Below are 20,889 nucleotides of genomic sequence, written 5' to 3' on the forward strand. Positions count from 1 at the left end.
TATAATAAGCAATTCCTATATGCAAAAAGGAAGGACAAATTAAGAGATTGGATAAAAGGGAATGCATCAACAAAATCTGGCACTGGAATTTATTAAAGGCAAAGAATATTGCATCTTAGCAAGTCATCACTGTTCAGCCTTGAGGTTTTGTCACCCTGTCATTGATGTTGTGAGTTCCTTGGTATTGCAAATACTTTCTGTATGAAATCAGGTGGGGGGAGGATTTGAAGGAATGGGTGGGTTTTTTTCTTCAGGTCTTCAAATGAGCCAGGCACCCTCATCTACATCTGCTTCTTTTCCTATTACCACTTTTAATGTACATTTTATACAGACAGAAGTGAGGCAGAATCATGCAAACCAGTAGTAAAGGATTTTGGTTTTGAGAGTGTACTAATAAAACATCTACATACTATTTGATATAATTTTCCTTTATTTTCTTGTGTATCCTAAATGCTTCATTTATAAAACTAGGAGTAGTTCATTTGTCAGCAGAGCATAGCTACAAACACATGAACAGCCTGCAATATGCATGCCGTCTGCCTTTAAAACCCATTTATTAGGCTGTGCCAAATGTTTAAATTAATTGAAATTAATTACTTTTTAATACATAACATTTTTATTATTCTGAGAGGAAGATTTTCACGCCCTTCTGAATTCAGTGGTGTGTTAGGGTTTTTAAAAATGAGGTTATTTTGCAGCAGATGCAAACAGGTTTTCAAATTTAACATCATTTAATCTTCACCACAAGGTGTAAGTAATGTATTATCAAATGTTAACTGCCATTCTTTTTATTCAATTTTGTAGCTAATTTTCAAGTTTCCCCCACTCACCTCATGTAATGCTCTGACTCCAGCTGGAAATGCAAATTTAATATGGTATCAACAGGATTCTTTTGCATAAGCAGCCATATTCAGTATATTAGATGTCAAAGATATAAATGTGTTCCCATTTAATGCAAATGAGGGGGGGGGGGGGAATTGAAGGGGGGAAGAGAGAGAATAGAAGCAAAGGAAAAATAAAATAAACTTCTTGTTTTCACTGGATATTTCGATAAGTATGACCAATCAGGTATGTAGGGAAATCTGACTTTATAGGTTCCCACCTCATAGGGCTGCCCCTTTGTAACCACATACCAGACAAGAAAGCTTTGGGTGCTTTTACTATATAAAGATATGTTCACGTCAAGGATTTTGATGGACATTTTTGTAAACTGAAATATTGTTTATTCTTAGAAAAGAAACAGCATCTTGTGGCTAGATATGGAAAAAGTATTTGGAGAGGACATTTTTGGAATGAATTAAAGAAAAGAAATGCTGTGTATAAAATGCTGGTCAAAGCAGAAAGTATAAAAATATCCCTGAACTTGCTCTGTTACAAAATGACAGTTTTCCAGTCAATGCTTTTCCAGTTCCTACGGTAGCCACAAAAATCGTTTAGGCTGCTTCTAAGATAAGCTAACTGTGCTCAGTTAACTGTGTGCAAGATGAAAATGTCTGTTTTCTAATATGCAAAATCAGTGATGGAAATCTGTTTAACAGGAGGTTTCTTCCTTAGGCGTGAATCTAGCGGATTTCTACAGTGTATGCTTACTTTCAGCTTGGGAATAATCCTATCCTTATACAGAAAAGCATGTGCTTTCATCTCACAGAAGACCCTGGATTTAGTTAGCATACATTAAGGACTTTGAATCAGAGCCCTAATATTTTTAAATGAGAAAGCTAAGAGTGGAAATCTGCTATAGGTCTGGTATTAGCCAGTATTACAGCCTCAAATATTTGAATCAGAAAACTGAATTCCTCCACAATATGCACAGCATCTGTGTCTACTAAATACACCATAGCAATGTCTGTAACTGGGAATACATCAGCACAGTTTCTAATAGGAGAAGAAATTATCTGATGGTAGCAGTTTTTCTTCAGCTTGATTTCCTTAATTTGTCAACTGCTTGCAGACTGTCTTTTGTCAGAAAATTGTTTGTGTCACATGGAACATTTTTTTCACTCTAAGCTTTTTTAATGAGGCTAAAAATGGTAAATAGGCAGGTTTTAGGCTGATGGTTCTATTTACCACTTTAGGAGCAAAGGTCACCCCTGGCCATCTTATTCTGTATACAAATGCCACATATTGTGCCCAGGGACTGCAAGATGCCTAACAGAGGGTGCACAAAGGCTGAGACAATACTCTGCTGCTGTGGCCCTAGAACAGATGCAAGCTCAGTACTGTGCTGTTAGTGTAACGTGGCATCATAATGTAACACAGCGGCATGACATTAAAGTACAGAGCCTTGAAGCTAGTGACCTCATTTGATAACCTGTGGAAATCAAAGGTTATTTTGGGATCATTGCAGACTTCAAATATGGTTTGCAACATGTATAACACCCTCATCTGTCTTAAGATAGCAAAGGAAACTTGCTTCAGGCTTTTCTATCACCAAGCTCTCAAGTACCCTCTTTGCCTACCTATCCTATTAGGGGAGGGTGGGTTTTCAGCAAAGATGACTGTAAGTCAAAGCGCTAAGATCAGCTGAGGCTCCTGTGCCTTTGAAAAGAGATAATCTGCCTACATACTGTGCTGCCTGAGCCGTGCAGACTGCAGGCGAGGCGGGAGCTCACCTCTCTTTGGGCCAGCACGTAAGAAAGCACTGCATTGTTTAGTCGATGCTTACTTATGGAAAATGAATGCTGAAGGCATTGTATGCCAGGAAACAAAGCCTGGAAATTGCTACATTAGTTGTCAATTAGTTCATAATTTTTGACAAAGTCAAGTGACACCATAGAGTTTCTGTAGTACTTGGTATCAATATCCTATAATTCAATATTTACTCTAGGAAGGACAGCAAATTATAAAATAATTAGCATACATATCTCAGCACAGCTACAAATCTTGCTGCCGGTGCCCAGTGCCCTTCCTCTACATAGATTTAATTTCTTGTTTCATAATGAAGTAAAAAATTCAAAATATACTTCCCTGATTTTTCTTTTAAGTGCATACTTTTAAAATTATATGGGGCTGGGACTTTCTCCAGTATGATCTGAACATTTCTTCTTCGTACACGAAGGATGAAAAGATTTCAATGAAAGGGTTCAATGAATCTCATGAAATAATTGTTTACATACAAAAAGCGATTTGCACATATGCAGGCTAGGGATGTTTCTGAATAGGACCCACAGTCATCTAATTAGGCACGCATGGTATTAGTGGGCATTTGTAGTACTCACAGCACTAGTCCAAGGACAAGAGATCCCTGCTGAAAATTTTCCATTAAAAAAGATAATTGCATAGCACAAGGCCTTTCTGTAAAGCCTGCCTAAAATATTTCTTATTTTTAATTAGGTGCTGAGAATCTGGATGTAAAACAACTGAAATAGAAAAAAAAAAAAAAAAAGAGGTTTTCTTTCATGCACAATAGAACTAATGTTGCAGTGACTGTGAAACTGTACAAAATTCAAAACAGAGGTGGTTTGCTTATAGCTTTATGAGACATTTTGTCATGATCCTGTAGGATTGGATGTTTGGTATATACTGTTGTATTATTTCACATTTTGCAAAATACAAACCGGTGTCTGGTTAGTTACAGTACCAGGAGGTTCCAAACATTATCGTTTCTTAAGATGAGGTTTCTGTGTATCATAAGTCCTCCTCCAGCACTCTGTTTGGCTCAGCTGTGTGAAAACATGACAAAGGGTGAAAACACTGTCAGTTCTGGTACACCATTCCACAGCAGCTGATTGGGAGACATGGATGATTTGTGTGTTAGGTGGGACAAGTGTGATCTGTTTACAAAGAAAAGAAAGAAAAAAAAAAAAAGAACCAAACCAAAAACCAAACAGAGTAAAGATTGGTTACTCTCAAAGAGTCTGAGAAATTAATTTAGATGTTGTCATCGCTGTGACTGGTAACATCTGTGACTGGTAACATCACTGTGAGTTACTCACTGGATAAATAGTTAAAGAGGAGTTTGCATGTTTTCAGTCAGAATTGGAGAGCAACAAAAGGAGTGATTACTGGAGTACTTTTACCATGAAATTTAGATAGGACCTTAAAGAAGTATAATGAATTTAAGGAAAGCTAAAGCTCTAAGACTGGTAACCTGTCTTTTTGCACTAAACATACATGAAGTTCCAGAAAGTTCGGTACAAAATTTCTGGCAAGCATATTTTAATGCTCCCTTGCAGAATAGTTTGTTTCATATATTTAACAAATGACACTTTGCCAGAGCTCATACTGATTCTTTGTTCTCATATTGAGAAATGTGTCCAGTTACCCTGAGGTACAGTGTAGTACCTAAAACCAAATGGTGAATTTAGTCTGACATATTTTATAGATTTGTTTATTTGTTTTAAGAATGCCTTAGCAGTCTAAATACAGTGAAAAGCTCCTTAGTGTGTGCTCCCCATTGTCCCTTGTGGCTACTGTGAGTTAGTTCATGTCTCAGTATTACTACTTCTTTTCCCCCGGGAAGAATTTTCCAGGCTCCTCTCAAATGCCTTCTAAAAAGTCTCATCAAAAACAGTGCAGAGAAAATGATCTTATAAAACCACTTCATGCCTTCTCTGTTATTAAACACTTCCCATGTCTGTCTGCTGGGAAAGAGCTCCAAGAGCTGCAAAGATGAATCAAACAGGCAATAGAGTAGCACTGCTCAGCCAGTGGAACACTATGATGCTCTGACCTCTGAATGACTTGCTAACTTTGCATACAGTGGAAGCTCAAAACAATGAGTGCCTGTCCAGCTACACCCAGAGTTGTTTCCTGCTGTCATACTTCAAGGAAATCTGCTCTGTGTGGGACCGCAGCTTGCAAAATGTTCTACAGCAGCCAAAGAGTAGTGGTTGAAAACAGTATGACTTAGCAGTGGCAATACCCACCCTCTTTCTGTATGAGTCATGCAGGCAAATCTGTGTGAAATAACTTGATAAACATAGTTAGCAAGAGGCATTAGACTGTGGCAGTTGCTGTGATTCAGGTTTGTATTCACCTAGCTTAGCCTCCTTGGAGAAAGAAACAAGTGATAATCTTCTCACCACTGTGGGAATGAATTGCAAACTTGAAGGCCTGTGGTACCTAATTTTTTTTATAAGTATAATCTTGGCAAAGGTAAGGACTGCTTTCCTGTGACTCTGCACCTTGAGTGTCTTAGAGTCCTTCAGATTGGTAGATACTGTGAGCCTTTTAGACATGCCTACTTTCTGGTGCTCATATGTGGTACAAAAATTCTCACAGATAAGAGGTCTTGATTACAAATCATAGATTGAGGTCAGTAGAGAGGGGTGTCTCTTTGTCCTCCCATGTCTTGGAATGAGACTTGGGAGAAAAAAGTGCTTTCTTCTTCCATCTGTGGTGATGTTTATGTAAGTGGCAACAAGACCAGTCTTGGTTACCTCAGTAAAATAATGTTTTTACCAGTGAAATCCCGAAGACTTGCTCATAATGCTTAGCTCTTCAAAAGAGTGAATTTGTATATTAAAAGTACAGGTGAAGTTCTTAAAATAAGTTGCTAAGGTGACAAAACTGCTTTCTGATACTGGTCATTTGAATTTCATAGTAAGGTGGTAATTTGGAGACTTTTTGCTTTTAAAATCTATCTAGAACTTGTATTAAATCACTGAGCATGCTTTGTGTGTGAAAACTTAAGACAGATGTAGTTGTAATGTTATGAGTTACCTGAAATTATAAAAACCAAGAATCGTCTTAGAGCTACTGAACATCTTGCATCTGCTTTGTGGTATTTCCACAGTCAAGTCCTCATGGGGAAGCATTCAAAATATCACACATGCATCCTGTATCTGCTTTGTGTAGACAGAAAGGTAGAACTTTTGCATTGTAACAGTTTTTCTATCACCTTCCATTTGATGTATGGTAATACAATAATATATACCATTCTCCATTTAATATTGACAAGCCACTGCAAATTGTGATTTACCCAAGAACATTAATTGCAGCAATATAGTTCAGTGGATACTCATAGGTGACTTATTAATGCTTAGGAGTAGTTTCTCTTTCCATAGTCTCTTAAGGCTTTAATTAAAAAAAAAAAAAAGAAAGAAAGAAAGAAAACCAAGAAAGCTTGTATTATGTTTTGTGTCATAAGTGTTAAAAGAAATTCTGTAGCAAATAATGTGTATCACAGAGGGCTATTTTGTCTAAAACACTTTTTTTAATAAATGTGTGATGATTAAAGGGTTGGATCCTAAACTACAGATGCATCATTGACCTCAGTTGAACTGCACTGGTTTATAACAGCTGAGGAAATAGCAGGAAGTATTTGCATTCTTCACTATTTTGAAGACTAGAAGAATGAGAAAGGAGCTGTGAGTAGAGGACAAACAGAAAAAAGATTTAGAAGTGTTAAAGAAAATTGTTCCTTTTAGTTTGTGGTAGGACACCTTCTATTAATAATATTATCCAAATAGAATATATTATTAAGTCCGACTCACTTTTTGCTCTGAATTAATTTGTATCATTGATTTGGTACCATTTACATGAGACTGCTGTGCTACTCTTATGCAAAACTTTTGAAACCATTAAGTTAAACACAATTTCCTTACATTTTTAGCAGAAAAGTAGAGGACTTGTTGTTGCATGCTTGCAGTAAGCACACAGTGTCTCCTAGGAGGAATCTAGCATGCAGCATTTGGTTCTATATGCTTATGGAACTGAAGAGATTTTATGCGTGCATAGGCAGCTTTTATCCAAGTGCAGATATGTAGAAGAGGTTTGCCTGATATTCACTTAAAATGGGGTACATAATAGCTGCCTTCTCCAGAATTGTGATGGAGGATATGACTGAGGTGTACGTATTTGTGTCTTTCTTGCTCATTAACTAGCTTTTCGTTTCAGCTAGCACCTGTACTTCTAAAATCTACTGAACAGACATAAATTGTATAATCTCTAAAGATGCTGGATGGAGTGGAAGGATGAATTGTGTTTGCCAGCCAGCACTGAGGCCATGGGAGACAGTAGAATATTCAATATAAAATAGGAGTGCCAAGGGCACAAGGGAGCAGATAATCACTCTTTAAACTTACAGGTCTGGTTCACTTAGCATTCAGAAGCATTTGCTGTTTCAGAGTTTGTGCACTTCATAAAAATGCCGTGGGTTTTGGATGGTATGGCCTCAGTTAATAATTCACTGCTGGTGTGTTTGTAAGGTCTCATCTTCCACTCTACTTTTCCTTTCTGCCAAAGACTGTATGGACCAATCCTGCACTAGAGCACAGATCCAGTTTATAGCTTTCCTTAGGTATCCACAAAGGCTTTCAACACATTTATAAAAATGAAGCATCCATTCTGTAGCAACAGTGATGATGGTTAAGAAAGGGATTTTGAGTAAGAGAGGGAGACTTCCAAGGGGCAGGCAGAACTGGATGAAATTAGACAAATAGAAATTATAGTCATACAGAAATTATAGAGAGAGTAGAGAGATGTTCACAGCCATACCTTTGATATGAAAGGACTTTATTTAGGAACTGCAGAACATAGTTCATTGATGGTACTTAGAGTAATGGAGAGGAGTATAATTACCTGAGATCGGTCTTCAGAAATGAGGATAAGAGGTCAGGAAAGGGAGACAGAGTGGGGTTAGAGGCATTGGTGAAAACTGAATACTAAAAGGAGCATAGTACTGAAAGGAGGGAAGTAGAGAATTTCAGCAAGAGTTTAGAGTAGGAAGAAACAACTAATGCATCAGTAATAATACAGATCATTTATTCTCTAAAATATAGTTTCTCAAGAAGTAAATCAGTTAATTTTCAATTCTTTGACAAAGAAATCAGAAGATTAATCTCTCTTGGTCTAAATATTCCTTGGGATGATTTGTAAGGTGATGGCTTTGTGGAGATATTAAAATAGCTTATTATATTTAAAAACTTACCTTTTTTTAGGCTTCTGGGTATTTTTTTATGCTATGTTTTGTAAGAAGTATCAGCAACTGCTGTAAGGAATGAGGAAACAATTGTGTTTTCAGTTCATTAACTTTATTAATTTGACAGTTTTTCCCAGATAGCCATGACTTCAGGAAATTTCAAGAATAGTTAGTGTAATTTTGTTATTGGGGGAGAAAGACATGGTTTTTTTTAAATAAGTACAGCGTGGTTTTAAATCCTCTTCCCTTTCCTTCAGAAAGTTTAGGTGAAGTATCAGGAATTTACCACTCTAAATTCTTAGATGTGATTTGATGTTGGTCCTTCAAACGTTGAGTGATTGGTTTAAGAAACGAGAAGCATTCTTCTCCATCTGTCTGCCACACAATTCTGTCTTACTTTTTTAATGTGAATTTTTTAAATTTATTTTTGGAATTGAATTATAGTGAAACAGAAAAAATTCTAAATTATGTTCCTCTAAGCCAGACTATTAAATATAAAAGTAATTAAAAAATAGAAGTTGACCTTATTGATGAGTCCCAGAGTTACAATATTTTTCATGCTTTTACTCATGATGTATGACAGATGTTAAGAAACTTAATTCTCCTATATTGGGCCACCTTTTGCCAGTTAACTTACCAGTTAACTCTACAGATCTAGGCAGTACTTTTCTGTCTGCAGAAAAATCTGAAAATGGAAATTCTAAAGATGCTGTGCTCCATTGTGGGGATTGCTGGACTGCTGCTTCTGCTTGAGCTGGGAAGCACCTCAGAAAGCTGCTGTGCTAACTGAGAAATGCCAGAGCACCCTGATGCTTCTTCCTGGCATAAATCTCATGGGTTTTCATATGGCTAATCTGAAAGGAAGGGGTGACAGGCTGCCATGGCAGTATTGAAGCAAACATTGTTCCCCTCAGTGATCAGTAAAAGGAAGGTCTTAATCCTATTAAAAATTTCTCATTTTTATACAGTTAGGAATGAAGGCAACAGAAAGACAGAAATCTTACTCATTTTTCTCAATCTCTGTTGATGGTGAGACTTTTTTACAGTTAAATTTCCATTTTTCAATGTATTTGAAATATTTTTAAATTTACTGTATCTTGCCCCCTCAGTGCTGGGTCGAGGGTTGGACTGGATGATCTTTGAAGTCTCTTCCAACCAGATGTATTCTGTGATTTAAAAAAACAGTGTATTAGTTAGAGTCATGGAATGTCATGATATTTTCTTTTTCTGTACAATCCTAAACAAAATCAGTATGCCACCATGTTAGCTTGTATACATTCATGTGAAATATATGCATTGCTTGAAGCCTGGCTCCTTCTCACGAGTGTGGGTTGGCTTGCAGTTGAACTCAGTTGCACTCTATGTAGTAGAGGAATTTAATGAGCAACTAGCAGTCACTTTTAAAATGGCAACACTGCACTGCACTGTGTGGTAGGTGACTGCAGTTATATAATACTATAATTGTGTGGGAACTGAGAACATCTGCTAAGGGACCTGCATTTACTGTTGCAAATTTTTAAAGTAACTAAGCCTAATGCTGTAAAAACCTGCATTAAAATATCGCATACACTACATTAAGCTGAGGACATGATTTTAATACTTAAGTAAACTGAGGGTGGTTCGTGAAGTATCCTGTCATGCTCCGTTATATTCTCTATCCTCTTTTTGTCAGTCACACTGAACTTGATGAGGTTGAGTAGCTGGTATTACAGCAAGGCATGTAACTGATCTACACATTTTCATGAAACAGATCCCATCTCCTGTGCTAGCACTCCAGGAATTAGTTGAGTGATGCTTATGGTGCAGAACAATGCAGCCCTGAATAGCACCTGTGGTGGCGTTAGAACTGGGGCTGCTGCAGGTACATTTAGAATAACCTGATAACCTCGAAGTAACATTTCATTTGAGACCAGTATTAAACCCACAGTCAATTAAGGATTCCTGCTGGTGTCAGCAGTCCAGACGAGTGTACCCATGGCAAAACTTCACTAGGTGGTTTAGAAGGCAAAACAGGGAAGGTATCATGATATTAAGGAAACAAACTTTTTCTTAAAACTTCCAAACATTCAAGCATGTGTTTTTGTTTTTGTTTTTTTTTTTTTTAAGAACTGCATTATTAATCTCAGTAAACTAGCTGGGGTGACCTGATGGCACCTGTTATTCATGAATTCACTTGTAATTTCTCTTTTTAAGATTCTATTTCAAGTTTCTTGTGGAAAGGCAGAGGTCGTGATTCTACAATGTAGTCTACAATTTTGTCACATTGAAAAATCTGGTCATCTGTAATTTAGCAAGGTTTGGACTTGGTGGGTGGAGTACAGACATGAACTTTAACACAACTTTATTAGGAATGTAACTCTTAACACCCACAAAAAATTGTGCACCACTGAAAAAAATAGGTTTGAAAGTGCTCAGTAGAGATCTGGCAAAATCAGAATATCTGAAAATCCATTTCCATCACGCATGAACCGAAAATTAGAATTGAGTACATAAATGCTTTTAAGTGCCAGGGGTACTAGAGGGAATGAGTGGGACCATTCATGTGGTTGCTACTGCAATGAATGCTAGAGCAAGCTGTTGTGTTTGATGGTTTTCAGATCCACTATAGACCACTCTTTGCAGAGGAAAAGGCATCCTTGCTTGAAGACTGAGGGAATAAGAGCAGCAGACTGTGACAAATTGCCTCTGGCAGAGGAAGGGGAATTTAGTTTGGAGAGTGGTGCCAGGAAAAGTGGGATTTAATTCAGTTAGATAAAGGTAAGACTGGCTAGGAAGGACTCTGAGGCTGAGAGCTGAAAAATTACTGCAGCTAGCGAAGTTCCTTATCTGGAAAGGCAGAGGTTTGTCTAATGACTCTAGAAAAGTGATTCCAGTGTCCCTGTGGTGCCAGATAGAGACTCCAAATTTCCCACTTCCTTTCAGAATGAAAGAAAATCTAGACAGTGACAAAAGAACCAATTACATTAACACTGAGAAGGCTGTGAGAAGAAAATGCCACTTACAGCTGCCTTTGCTGCTTCCATTTGGTCCCTCTGTGCAGATGCAGTTATTTCAACAGTTTTATAGCTGCTTGTTTCTGCAAATCTGTGGCCTCATCCAGACCACAAGTTGGATCATCTCATGCAATGCAGAGGTAGGTTTGGGAGAGTAGGAGACTAAGTCTTCATCTTGGTTTGTTCCCTGTGGTAGTGGCTGTCGTGCATTATTGTGGAAGAGCATGGAAAGCTCCCACCCATGTAGGCAGCCTGTATTGCACTTCACAGTGCTGTACAGGCACCCAGCTGCCTCTCAGGTGGTTCCTAACTTTGTTCTATGTTGGCTGCATGCCTGGAACAAACCTCTGATCTGTTAAAGTGCTAAACATGCATGCCCACAGCTGCAAATGAGGAGTGAGTTTGATTAACACTGCTAATATTCAAAGTATTCTGACCGGTTCAGTTACCCAAACTTAATGAAATCTTCATTGTTAGTCTACTTATCATTTTAGTGAGGGTACAGTGGCTTCTGACCCAAAGTTAGTTTGTCTGACCTGCATAACTGTTACAATGGTCAATGTAAGGCAAACCTTGAGGAAAACTAACAGTCATAAATACAGTTCAGGGCTGCCTGCTGGATAATGGTCAAACATGGCATAGCACCTTACACAAAGAACATCATTCTTTCTGTACACAGGCAAATTAATTCTGATGTGGTTTTTTGTTTGGTTGGTTGGCTGTTTTTGTTTGTTTGGGGTTTTTTGTTACACCATTACAATTCTTTAGTTATTATTTATTAAAAGTTACATATACATGTAGATTGCAGGTGAAAGACACAGGCATGTGGGTATGTATATGCACAGGCACTTTGTGTTTTCCCTGAGCACATTTTCTCACTCAGAAACGCTGAGGGTTATTCTAGGTTCAAAAAAAAAAGACTTAGAAGTATTCCTTAGAGACAAGTCTTTTAATTTTGCAGAATGAGTGTGGTCATTAAAGTTCTGAGCTGAATGTGAATTCCATTTAGATATTCTTGTGGTTATTCTGAATACATGATGTGGCTCATAGAATTATCTATTATTCAGCCTACTGTTGTTATACAATCAGAACTGAGAAGAGACAATGTTGTGTTGGTATAGGATGATCTTGTCTCTGATCTTCACTGTCTGGAATGCTAAACCAATGCATTGAGTGATTTCTTTCTCATTTAAGAGCTGAAAGTATAACAGGATCAAGAGTAGCATATCAATGCTTTATCCCCACACTGGAAAATCAGATATTGGACTAGTAAGTTCAGACAGGGGCATATAAAAGCATGAAGTGAGCAAGGGTTAATGAAATAGCATGATTAGTGATTTATTCAGTGATATCTTTAACCAAATGAGTAAGAATATGTTATCTGTAATTCCTGGACAAAACTGAGAGGGAAAAATAAATCCTCTGGTTGCTAAAGTTAAATCTGGTAATTGTAAAATTAGTCTTTTACAGAAATGAATGCTACTTGCAGGCAGAAAATACAGTGTAATAGATACATACGTTCTAACAGATAACAGTCATATGGTTATATGGATAGCAATTTTTGTAGTAGAAGCCATGTACTCTATGGGTAATGGTTAGATGAATTCTTGTCTACTGAACTGTAACAGTAATTATCTCAAGAAATAATAGTTTTTAAAAAGTTGTTTGCAACTGTGTTGGTGCAGTTTTGTGGTTGTGGAATTTTGCAGTGATTTTATCAGCTCTGTCGTGTCCTCTCTTAGCAGCTGGTAGCTCTTAGCAAATGCAGTGTTATCCAGTGAGCAAAACAGTGAGTAGGTATAGTTAATGAAACTTCAGACGTATTTGATCATCATTTAAAAAAATTATTCTTTCTATTATTTACTGGGTTTCATTGTTATTCTTTTGACCAGCATTGCAAATATCTGGACCTCATGTTCTGTGGTTAAGCAGTCCCTCTTGGTTTGACTGATCTTTTGACATCTCTTCACTTAACATTGTTTGCTGTAATGTTTTTTACTATCCTCTATTGTATATGCTATCACAGTACACAAGGACTTCAAATCAAGGACCAGTATGGCATTACTGTATAATCTAAATTAGTCTCTGTTCCCAAGGATTTATAGTATAAAATTAAAAAGTAACAGATGAATGCCACAACTGAGATAAAAGGAATCGATTGTTATGAATATCCTTCGTTTGTTTGATCTTTTTTGCTTCGTGGATCATTGGACAGTTCTGAGACGGGACCTTTTTTCATGACTGTTTTTCAGCAACAGAATTTAATAACAAGGGCCTGAAGTTTCTCTCCTGCTGTATGGGTAGATACCACTTCCCTTTTTATGCCTGGGGGTTTTTTGTTTGTTTGTTTTTTGGATTTTTTTAAGATTTTTTTTTCCCCAATGTCCTCAAGTTTTCTAGGTTTCTTGTTTCATAATCAGGACCAAGAATGCTAGAGCAGTCTACCTTTAGAACTGAAATTGCATGATAAAAAATCTCTGGAATATATTTTAATAAAATGCATTGACAATTTAGTATAATTTCAAGGCAAAATAGCATGAAAGAATAGAATGTGGAAAATAACTGTTGGGGTTTTTTCCTTCAAGTTCTCAAGTGCACTTTGAGTCGCTTCGTAGATTAGCGTTTGCCTTTGAGTCATTTCTCAGCCCCTTAAATATCAGGCAGTATCATTCAGATTTCTTGTGTGCTTGCATGTTCTCTTTCCATCTGTTTCTGTCAAATACTGACTTTTTTCACACTTTAAAAAAAAAAAGAAAAGATAAGCATTCAGTCTTTAAAAATTAACCACATCTTTAGAACTTTTGGAATTCAGCTATCAGTACAGGTAGCTGGCATTAATGGTTCTTAATTACATGAGTTTACCTGTGTTTACAAATTACAAATGTTAGTAGTGCTTTCTTTGGCTAGGAAGAATTGTAGCTTTTTTGCTTTATATAGCATTGAGGTATGTTGAGCTTCATTAGGTATGAAACCAGGTGATAATACAGTACATGCCCTAGTGTTGTAAACAGTACAAGTTGCATTATTTTGATGTGTGGTTCCTGAAGAAACCATATGTCTGTTCAGGTCAACATGGAATAAGCCTGCTTTAGCTTTTGCTTCACAACCATGCTTCTTAATCTGAACTAAAATCTTCTGATCATTCCCTATTTTATTGCCCTTTATGGGTTCTTTATGTCATTGTGGTTCACAAGAGTAGATCTGCATAAAGACCAACAGATCTAAACTGGAAGGTAGACCCAAGGAAAGTGCTTGATATTGCTTTACTACTGAGAGGTACCTGGTCTGCAGATCCAGAGTAGAGCTGATATGAAGTCAGTCCTCTCTGTGGATGTTTTAGGAATGTTTCGATCTTCTGGAAAATCAAAATCAGAAGTAAAATTTTAAAGAATGTCTCAAAGATTGACAGTAAGGTGAATTCTGGGTACCAATTTTATTTACTAAAAGATAGATGCTTCTTCATGGTTGGCACTTCTTAATCAGGCTTCTTTTCTGTCACTATCTACATTTCCAGAGTAGATTGGTGGTGTATTGCTAGTGCTATGTAGTTCCTTGTTCCAGTAGGGAGAAAAGTGGGCAGGCTGTGTTTACTGGCATACTAAGCTAGGGCACATACTGAATACTGTCTTCTGGGTTCCAAATGCTGACATCTCTTCCCCAGCATCTGTGCCTGATCAGAAGTGCTGTGCTACCCATCAAAGTGAAGTCATATGTAAATGAAAGCCAACGGTATCTCTCTTCTGTATGGCTTTGGCTACCTGATATGGGGTCTTTTGTGTGCCTGTGACATCTAAGCCTTCCTGATAGGGAAGACCCAGGAGGACTGAGAAGATGTTTGTCTTTTAGGCACTCTTGTCTTGAATCTTGAGCTTTTTGTAATTGTGTCTGTGGATACATATACTGCATATCTGCTTTAGTGTCATGCTCTGATACAGTAAAATGAAATAATTTCCAGATTAGAGCATGAGTTAATTGGAACACACCGTCCCAGTAAAACAGAAAGACAAAAGCAGGGAACAAAAATAACACAACTAACATCTGTAGAAATGTACAGTTTTATATTACGGAAAACAGTAGCAGATGCCTTCAGAGAAGGGTAAAGAATGTGAATTGCAGTCAGCAGTTAATAGGACTTTAAAAATTTATATTTTAAAAAAAATAACAAGGGAAAGAAAATCACAAACACCACAAGTATGACTGGAATTACTAATAAAATTTCCTCTAGTGATAAAGCTTTATGGAGAGGCAGAATAGAAAATAAGAAATCTGTTCTCCTCCTTTCTTTTGCAGTAAAATGAATGTTGTCAGCTTGAATGGCTTTGTTGGTATACTTTTGCAGTTACATTTTAGGAAAATAATATTAAAGTGTCTGAGAGGTGTTTTGAGATGACAGCAAGTACCTGTTTAGCACTAAGAGCAAAAATTTGACTTAAGTTTGGTTTTCAGTACACATCTAATCAAAAGAACATCTAGTAAAACATCATGCTACATCAGGAGGAAATTTTAAGCTTCGAGGCTTTTGTCTAGAGAGACTGGTAAGTTGCTACCAATTTAAATGGAAGTTTTAGAACTTTTCTACTGAAACTGTATGCATTCAGAAAGACTGCTGCACTTATCATGAAGGTGTCCTCACAATCCTGTAAGCAAAATTTAAAGCTAAAATTGCAGAAACTATAAAGGCACTTGTGTGTCTGTGTTTTGTTCTTTGGTTGTCTATCTGAAAACACTTTAATTAGAACTGGAGTATTCATCTGCTAATAAGGTGAGGCAGTGTCACCTGGGGAAAACAATATATATGCTTATGTTTAGCATTAAGCATAGAAATAGGTCTGAGGGACCTATATAAAGCATACGCTTAAGTAAATGCTCAGCTTAGTCCAGGCTCCTTGCCATTTTGTTGTCTTGTTGTTGCATATTGGTGGCATTGAAACACAGTGGATCCTTCTTCAGTACCTTCTCAATCTATGTGGAAACTGCTAGCTAGTTTTGAGACAGCAATAGTCTGTATGTTCTGATTCAAAACATACTGAAGTAACTTTCCACCTTGGTCTTCAAGAACCTTTAAAAACCTGTGTAAGCAAGCAGGTTACTGTCATTCTGGAGTTTGCCCCCTGGTTAGCTACACATCTAGCAAGCCTGGAATTTCAGAGGGGTCTAGGCTCTATGGCTACACAACAGGAGTCAGAAGGACCACAAAAGTTACTATGAGCTTGGATGCCCTTGATCTCATGCTCCTATATGGCACTTAGGAATTTTCAATATGTTAAGTTATTAAGAAAGCTGTAATGATTTCTGAAGTTTCTATGTGTGCTTAAAAAAAAAAAAAAAAGGTGCAGAATTTTACATGGAAAGGATATTCTAATGAAAATTCTAACTTTTGATAAGTAGTTCCCTAGTCATAGGTAGTTATAGTTTATGGTTGTTAACTGTGATTCACTTAGTTCTTAGAATGAGATGCAAGCAGGTAATAGCATCTAACTATTCAGTTAGGTTTTTGATTCACAAAGGACCTGCTTAGTTGATGTTTGGTTGGGTGTTAGAACTCTTGCCTTACATCTATCTGTAGGTGCTCCTATGTCTGATCAATGATGGAATTAAACGTCTAACATTAAAAACATGTGCCTTGTATTCATGAATAAACTGAGGGTGGGGAAACCTTACTTGACTTCTCACTAACCCTTTTTATAGATCCATATAAATGTGGAACAGAAGGGGTGGCAGAATGGCTTCCTGCAGCACCCCACACTTCAGAACTTACAGGGAATGGAATAAGAGATCACAGCTAGCTATCAGGGTCTCCTGGAGAAGATAGAGTAGGTGTCAATGAGATTCCCACAAGTCTTTGCAGCAGCCTCTCTCTCTCTCAATCCAAGTATTGCCGAGCTGAGATAATCTTTGTAGTGTTATCCCAAAAAAAAATATATACAACAATATATATTATGTCTTTAGTGAAACTGTAGTGATGGTAATTGCAGCTGTATTCAACCTGACAGACCCATTTTTGTGCATTAGTGCATTTGATTCCTATGCTGTTACCTCTGCCAGATGAAGCCAACTATAGAAAAATGCCCTGAAGGTTAATTTTGCATCTCCCTCTGCAAAAGTTAGCCATGCTACCCTGGTTAAACTTAAGTGTTCTTTAGCATCTAAGATCAGGTGGGAAATTAGTAGCAAACCTGCTCGATCTAGGTGAGTGAACAACAGTTTCTGACTTTGCAACCTCATGCATCTGCAAACTCTTATTGGAACTCTAGCGTGAGGTGTTCTAATGTGAGGTGTCCCTGCCCATGGCAGGGGGGTTGGAACTAGATGATCCTTGTGGTCCCTTCCAACCCTGACTGATTCTGTGATTCTATGAACTCACATTCCAGTAGTGCTTTGTGTCTGCACAATGATTATGGGCATTCCTTCCTTTTTGGCAGTGAAGAGTGCCTGATGCTTCCAGAGGAACATTCATCTCACCTCTGTCAGGGGCTATGTTACTGCTGCGTACAAACCCGTTCACAAAAAACCAATTTTCAGTAAGCAATGAAGTAAGAACAGAAGCACAAGGCATGAAAGCCCTTCACTCCCCCCTTCCCACCCCTTCAACTTTCTTGAAGTAAGGATCTTAAAAGATCTTGGAAAGGATCTTAAAGATCTTGTAACAATGCTGAGTAAAATGTTTACACATATATGGCTGTTAAGTTCATTTCATTCATTTGGATCCTAACACAAGTATCATTAAGTATTTTAATACTACTTTAGCTTCTTAGAAGCAGAGAATTCCAGATAATTTTCATGTTAAGTGTTTGTGTGAGTGCAGCTTATATTGCCTTATTTACATGCATACTTTTCAGGTATGCAAGACTAATTTATCCTTCAGCAAAATGAGATTAATGTGGAAATGTTAGTGATTTGTATACAATCCCTTGCTGAGTGTCAGCATTGCAGTTTAAGCTGTTCAGACAGAAAATCCCTTAGGAGGACATAGCTGTAGTGCTAAAATTGAGTGCTGTCTGTTAAAGCTGGCAGAAGACTTAAGCATGCTTTACATAATTATATCAAAGCCACCTGCTAGATATCATTTTGGCTCTGCAATGTTCTAAGATTTCTGTACTTGTTGGGTCTGAAAATAAAATATCATGTTGCATCTTGTAGCTTGCTTGCAGTACCATCACTGAGTCAGTTTCAAGCTTAAAGAAGGCTTGAAAATGGTGTCTCCTCTAGCTGCCTAAAAACACTGTAGGAATTTAAGGCTTTTAAGAATATTCTGTGACTGTTGTAGAAATCCAAAATTTCAGTCAATTTATTAAAAAAAATAGAATTTACCTTATTTTTTCAAGGTCTTTTACAAATAGTTTTCTGACAGCTGTAGCATAAAAAGAATGTAATAAGACTTAATTTACTGCTACATATCTACATCCATAGCTGTCAAGAAGTTTAACCAGCTTTCTTTTTCTGTTTTTTTCCTTTTTTTGTGTGACAAAACCCAATAATAGCAGCAGAGTTCAGATAGTTTCTGAAAACCAGTCAATTTTTTAAGCAGTGGAGAATCTGGCCTCTTTATGAATACAAGAGAATACAGCAATATGTATATTATGTCAAAGGTACAGTTAAGTCAGGGTTCCTGTTGAGTTGAGCTGAAATCCTGTTTCACTATTTTGCTTACTTGTATTAATTAGTATCTTGAGTCTCTCTTTATCAAAAGGGTCCTTCATGCATCCCTTCTAACTTACTCCAACATAGATGGGCAGTTTATATTTTTAATTTAATTTTTGAACCTATGTTGCATTAAAAATTCTGATTTTCCTGTTTGTTTTCCTCCTGAACTTGATGTGATGCGCAATGCGAGAATGACTTTTTTTTAGATCAGTATTTTGGTGTCTAGTGTGTCTGCATGCTCAGTAGAATTAAGGTGGGCAGCATATATGTAATGGCGCAACTGAGACTGGACAGTATTCAGAATGCCATTAGAAACCTTTCCTGCATGTATCTGTTTCTCTCTAAAACAGCCTGAATAGAAGAGGTGTTAAAGCTTCTGATACTAAGATAAAGCTGTGACGTAAACTGGTAGTAGATGGAAATTGTATGTCTTACGACATACCATCAGTGGTTTTAAAGGTGCTTCTACACCTGAAGTTTGGTTTTGTGATGGTTTGCTCTTTGTTTGTAAGTATTGCAGAGAGTAGGGGTATCTAAATAAAGAGATTCAACTGCTGCATGCATTTTACGTTCTTTTTTGTGCAAATTGCTACCTTTAAAAAGCACATTGATGTATAGTGACTTAATTCCATATCTATTGACTCCATTGGGAGTTTTGAAATGGATTCCTGTAAATGCCAAGGCACGTGCTGTGTGTGTAGCAATACAGTGAGCAACATTTAAAGTGTCAATGTTGTCTGTAGAGATGCATTAATCCACTGGATGAAAACAACCACATCTCTTACTTACAAACCATTGAGAAAGACATGGTAACTGCTTAAAAAATACTTGGAGACACCTACACTCTCTGCCTTTCAGATTGCACAAAGGAGTAAATAAAGCTTATGAGCAGCCTTTAAAAATATTTCCCCATTCCCGTATGGGAGAAATTCTCATTTTGTAGTTTCAAGATTAAAAATCGATTGGTAGGGTTTTTTTTATAACAGAGAAAATGTTTACAACAGAGATACTAAACACTTGAAAATAGAGTAGCTTATAATGGAAGCAACAGCTCATCTTTAACTTTGGAAGGACAGGCAGTACTGATTTAATTAAAGCTGTGTTAAAATAGGACAGCCATTTGTATCACAGTGGTTCTCCACCCCTGTGAGAAGCCTTGCTGCCATTTTGTACCACACATTCCTGTCTTGTGCAAATTAATAGATAATTTTATTTTCCACAGGAAATCTGAAGACTTTTATAGCAAATCCTCCAGTGTCAAAATGAACACAGGTATGCTACTTCTGTGAGATTTTTCTTTACTCTTGTGTGTTGTTTAGGAAGCAAAGTGTGTCACAAATTTATTTTCATGAACAAATGGTGCCTTAGTTGATGCTGAACTCAAATTAAGCGAGATGTTTTAACAGTATGTGTGCTTATGTGTGTTTCTATCCCATATATAACATTTCCATGCATGGTGTATGGATGTATATGGTTATGTGAAATATACATGCATGTTTAGCTTTCTGTGCTTAAGTTGTAAGTATCAGATTCGTTATGTGTTTGTTTTATGTAAAAGTATGTAGTATGAGGGCATAACAGCTATGGAAAAGTGATGTTAAAGCATCACAGTTTCCTAGGTAAAAGCACATACTTTCAAAATGCAATGTTTGCCTTCTCTACCCTCACTAAATTAAGGGGCATATAACTGCTACCCTGTGTTATTAGCTATGACTGCACAATCAGATGAGGATAACTATTTTGGACTTAAAGGGACTTGTATTTTCTCTCACGGTGTTCTGATACTAACCAAATGAAGCACTCTGTAAGCAGCTGTCTTCATGACCTGTGACAAGGTACTAATATTTGCTCCCAAACCATTGATGGTGCTGCTAGTTTTGCTGGAGATAGGAATAAGCCTCTCAGGAGCAGAGTGGTGAAATCTGGACCTCACTTATGTCAGGTGTAAATTTTCAGTTGTAGTCAACTCTTTTTATGCCTGGTCTGCAGATTAACTGTGGCACAAGACATGTCCATCATCTCCAAACTGATTGGTTTTATCATTGGCCATAGCGCTGCACCACGACAACAGACTTGACACCTTGAAATAAGCAAAATGTGTTATGTGGGCCCTGAGTACCTGACTCAAGTTCAAAGCCAGTTTGTGTGTCTCAGCAGCATGCTCTAAATTGAAGGGGTTAGCTTTTCCGTGGGATAAATTGCCGTTAGCTAGACCACTGGTATTAATCAGGCTTCCTGTTATCTCAGACAATGATTAGAACTCAGTAAGACCAGGTTCTTTTTAATACAAAGTTAAATGGCTCACTTGAAGCCACTATATTAATCAGGAGAAGTTACATTTCTCAGTTGAGTTTATGGTTGTTTTTTTCCCCAGGGTTTTAGTTGCTC

The 20,889-nt window shown here is 37.2% G+C and overlaps 1 protein-coding gene across 4 annotated transcripts in view; it reads left to right on the plus strand.

The window, feature by feature from the left end:
- Positions 1-19,763: 19,763 nt before the first annotated feature.
- SORBS2 (sorbin and SH3 domain containing 2) overlaps positions 19,764-20,889 on the plus strand; it is a 76,090-nt gene continuing 74,964 nt past the window's right edge. For all 4 annotated transcript variants that reach the window (XM_054383109.1, XM_054383110.1, XM_054383111.1 and 1 more), the window contains exon 1: positions 19,764-19,773. In XM_054383109.1, the coding sequence (XP_054239084.1) occupies positions 19,764-19,773 (10 nt within the window). The remainder of the gene's footprint in view (positions 19,774-20,889) is intronic.

This window comes from Indicator indicator, chromosome 8 (assembly GCF_027791375.1).
Source record: "Indicator indicator isolate 239-I01 chromosome 8, UM_Iind_1.1, whole genome shotgun sequence".
Classification (NCBI taxonomy): Eukaryota; Metazoa; Chordata; class Aves; order Piciformes; family Indicatoridae; genus Indicator; species Indicator indicator.